Below are 5,000 nucleotides of genomic sequence, written 5' to 3' on the forward strand. Positions count from 1 at the left end.
AATAACAACATTAATAATAATAAACAGAATTCGTTAGGTTAGCGCTCATCACTTAAAATGCTGTAACCATCTGTGCAACATAGTCCCTTGAATTCTTCGGAGATATGCGAAGAAGCAGCGAAACTGCAGCAAAAATTTAGAAGTCAATACATACATACATACATACATATGTATATATACACACACATATACATACATATATCTTCTACAATCATCCACAAAATATTCTACGCGCGTGTGTACAGACTCATACATTCATAATTTCTCAATATTTCTTTATACATACAAGGATATATAAATGCAAAATATAACGGACGAAAATTAATATATCTTTGGTATTTGTTTTCATATATATATATATATATATATATATATATATATATATATATATATATATATATATATATATACTTTTATTATGGCTGAAGTATATAATAATAATATGAAGTATAATAAGAAAGTAGCGTAACAATATGTAAGAAAAAATACTTGCAAAGACGCCAAATTATACTTAGTTAATAATACAAAGGGTCTTGTGTCGATGTTCCAAAAAATTAGTAGAAAATGAACAGTACACTCATATTTTCAATTATCTGACATATAGTTACTTATTTTCATCTGATCACGTGTTTTCACACGTGATATTATCGTTTTTCAGATATCTTATGCATAAAATATGTTTATGTGAAAAATATGTAAAAAAAAAATGAAAGCAACTATTGTTAATGAAGTTGGGCATTGTATTATTGTCGGCTTCTCATATTTCGATGTGTTTGTGAATATATTTGCATATATATTGTCCCGCAGTTTATCGACTTCAATCGTTGGCAAAAATCAGCCATAATAAAAGTATATATATTTATAGGCGTAGGAGTGGCTGTGTGGTAAGTAGTTTGCTTCCCAACCACATGGTTCTGAGTTCAGTCCCACAGCGTGGCACCTTGGGCAAGTGTCTTCTACTATAGCCTCGGGCCGACCAAAGCCTTGTGAGTGGATTTGGTAGACGGAAACTGAAAGAAGCCTGTCGTATATATGTATATATGTATGTGTGTGTATATGTTTGTCCCCCCCAACATCGCTTGACAACCGATGGTGGTGTGTTTACGTCCCCGTAACTTAGCGGTTCGGCAAAAGAGACCGATAGAATAAGTACTAGGCATCCAAAGAATAAGTCCTGGGGTCGATTTGCTCGACTAAAGGCGGTGCTCCAGCATGGCCACAGTCAAATGACTGAAACAAGTAAAAGAGTAAAAGAGTATATATATATATTCATTATATATTTCCACATTTTTATCTGTAGTTGAATTACATTAAATACATCTATATACATGAGAACATAAGCATAAACAAGAAGAGGGTACTTACAAATATATACAGGAGAGCGTTTGTGAGAGACATTGTCATCAATACAGGCGAAGCCGACCGTGTATAACGTTGCTCCACCAACTCCATTGAGGATTTGACCAATGAGGAAAATATACAGGTACCATGACAGCCTGCTTCCGTTAGTGTTAGCTCTACAATGTGTGTTATTACCTGTGGGTGGAGGAAGAGGAGAAATAATTAAAAAATAAACAAAACACCTGTTTAAAACAATAGTACAAACAACAACACTATTATTATTTAGCACACCGGGCGAAATGCTTAGCGGTATTTCGTTCTGAGTTCAAATTTCGCCGTGGTCGATTTTCATTCGGTTCGGAGAGTTCAAATCCCACCGAGGTCAACTTCGCCTTTCAACCTTTCGGGGTCGATAAATTAAGTACCAGTGAAACACTGGGATCGATGTTAATCGACTAGTCCCTTCCCCCAAAATTTCAGACCTCATGTCTATAAGAAAGGATTATTATTATTATTATTATTATTATTATTATTTCAGACTGAAAAAAGGCGGCGATCTGGCAGAAACGTTAGCACCAGGTTTAAGTTCAAGTTAAGTTCAAGCTGAATAACATGGATTTGAAAAATATGGCCACTCCATAAAAATCGGAGATAAATTCGATGGTATTAGAAAAACAAAAAAACAAAACAAAAGTTAGCACAAAAAAAAATAAAAAAATAAAAAAGAGAGAAAAATAAATAGAAAAATGAGGAAAGGAATGTTACGATTAGCACGGCGAGTACAGTTGACAGTTTTTATGCATTACACATGTTTTGTTACACAAAAAGTATATTGTTTTATTGTTTACCAGATCAGGTCATCATTTGGAACAAACACCGAGAATGGAATAAAATTTTAGACGCAACAAAGCATAATGAAATAATCTCCGGAAATACGAGTGATATCTATGGTACGTAGTGTATACGATTTTTACACAAAGGATATATTGTTTAGATAACATGAACCTACACACGCAAAAATAATGAGTTGAAATTTTGGTATAAGGACAGCAATTTCTGGAGGGGGTGGGGATGAGTCGTTTACATCGATCCAAGTGTTCAACTGGTGCTTGCTTTATCGACCTCGGAAGGACGAAAGGCAAAGTGCACCTCGGCGGAATTTGGACTCAGAACGGGAAGATGGATGAAATGCCGCTAAGCATTTTCTCCGGAGCGGTAACGATTCTGCTAGCTTGCCGCCTTACACATATACAGAAATAAACTTGTCTTCTCTAGGCACAAGGCCCGAAATTTTTGGGGAGGGAGCCAGTCGATTAGATCGATCCCAGTACGCGACTAGTACTTAATTTATCGACCCCCGAAAGGATGAAAGGCAAAGTCGACCTCGACGGAATTTGAACTCAGAACGTAAAGACAGACGAAATACTGCTAAGCATTTCGCCCGACATATACAGAAATAATGAACACATGAAGAGTCAAGACAAATATAGCAAAACCGAAACAAGCTTTTCAATACAAACAACAAAATAAAGAAAATAAATGAAACTAACTTAATTTAAAAACAAATAAATTATGGCCTTAGATAACACAATCTGTCTCAAAACTATGCCCGGCCGAATGAAATCGTCATGAAATTCGTAGCTTATGTGAATGGGTTCACGATAGAGAACATTTTTTTTTATAAATTTTGGTACAAGGTCAGCAATTCTGAGGGAAGATCACATGGACTCCAGTGCTCGACTGATATTTATTTTATCGATTCTAAGGATGAGAGGCAAGGTAAACCTCGGCGGTATTTGAACTCAGCACTTAAAGAAATATTAAAAATTTTGTCCTCTGTGTTAGCGAGTCTGTCAACTTGCAGATGATCGGGAAAGCTAAGTTATCGCGTAGTTAAGAAGCGATCTCCTTTAAAAGTGTTAAATCCGAACACAAAGGTCCCGTCTCTCACCGTCAGTATAAATAAATAAATAAAGCAAAATTTGATAGGGAACGGTCGACTAATTAATTCTACATTATATGGTTGTATTTCTATAACATATCAACAATATGTCCAACAGACATGAAAATTATAAAAGGGACGTAGGAGATAGAGTGGAGAGCGAGTTAAAAAGCGAAGTGGGGGGGCTAAAACATCAATGAAACTATATCAACGACTATATGGAAATAATAAACAATAACAAAATTTTAAAAGTTGAAACAGAACTACCTATAAAAAGAATGTTCGTTGAAAAATAAATCTAGACAAAAAAGACTAGACATAAAAAAAGATGACCGAGCACAAACCAACGTTGTCAATACAATAGATCTGGCTTTCATACAAAACACAAGACTACACAGAAGAGAGTGACATAATAAAAGATGGCCGCCTGTACAATAAAATCCGGCTACGTATACAATGAGAAAAGAAAAAAGCAAAAACAACGATTACATATTAAATAAATGAGTCCACCCCCACAAAAAAAAAAAAAAATGAAACGCTTTGGAACCACCATATAGAAACTATAGAACTAACATACACGAAAAAGCAACAACAATAAAAAAAAATACAGACAAAAGTAAATCTAAGCTGATTATGAAAGCCATGGAAGTCCTCATGGATGCGTTCAACGAAATACACGACCGTAGCAAAATTGCAAAAGTTTTTTTTTTGGTTTTTATACTTCATAAGAAACAGAATAAAAAAAAGTACAACGGAAGAGGTCAGAGGATGATCTACGAGAATGACAGGGGAAATAGAAGAGAACATAACAAAATCAATAAACATAGATCAATTTTTTTATACATGTCTAAACGGTACACGAACAAGCTTGCTTTACACGAGTCCGGGTCCAGTCCCACTATATACATATATATAATTAAGTACCAGTGCGTAACTGGTACTTAATTTATCAACCCCGAAAGGATGAAAGGCAAAGGTAAAGTCGACTTCGGCAGAATTTGAACTCAGAACGTAACGGCAGACGAAATACCACTAGACATTTCGCCTGGCGTGTTAACGTTTCTGCCAGCTCGCCACCTTCCTACAACTATATACTACGCTATATTGGTTATTCACGTGGAGAGCAATTGTATAGGATCAGAAAAATTAGAAAATATGTTGAGATGGGATATGTAGCTGTAAGGAGCAGCTGCTGGTGAACCTGACTATTGGAGAAGACAGTGAATGAAAGAAAACATACCTTTGTATGGTCTGCATTGATTGCTGCAGAGAATTTCATAGAATATCTCTCTTGAAGACGAGATGCTTCAATTGAATAATGCAGTCAGAACACTAACAAGGCACAGCAATTACGCCTTGAGTGCATCAAACATGCCATGTTAAGATGGAAAACAATTATATCACAATAATTAAAAACAGTATTATACACATGAGAAAAGGAATCTTCACGGGAAGCTTATTATCTTCGCTTATTTTTTTGTCTAGCATTTGAATGAAATTACCAACGATTGGAGATCTAGCGACAAATTATAAACTATCTCCGCTCTCTTTCGATACAAATCAAAATTAGAGAATTATATACCGGAGTTACGGATTTAAATTCTTGAGCGTTGAAGTAAATGATAAGATTCAACGTGCAGAAATGAAGGAGAAAATTTGAAAAGATTACTATAGGAGAGATCGAGTAACATTGAAACTGAACTCAGTGTTAGAAATG

At 35.2% G+C, this 5,000-nt stretch overlaps 1 protein-coding gene across 2 annotated transcripts in view; it reads right to left on the reverse strand.

The window, feature by feature from the left end:
• The window catches only part of LOC106879810 (uncharacterized), a 144,404-nt gene that overhangs the window by 21,366 nt on the left and 118,038 nt on the right, over positions 1–5,000 (reverse strand). For both annotated transcript variants that reach the window (XM_089341833.1, XM_089341834.1), the window contains exon 4: positions 1,366–1,536. In XM_089341833.1, coding sequence (XP_089197959.1) covers positions 1,366–1,536 — 171 coding nt within the window. The remainder of the gene's footprint in view (positions 1–1,365; positions 1,537–5,000) is intronic.

This window comes from Octopus bimaculoides, chromosome 25 (genome assembly GCF_046866305.1).
Source record: "Octopus bimaculoides isolate indiv1 chromosome 25, ASM4686630v1, whole genome shotgun sequence".
NCBI lineage: Eukaryota > Metazoa > Mollusca > Cephalopoda > Octopoda > Octopodidae > Octopus > Octopus bimaculoides.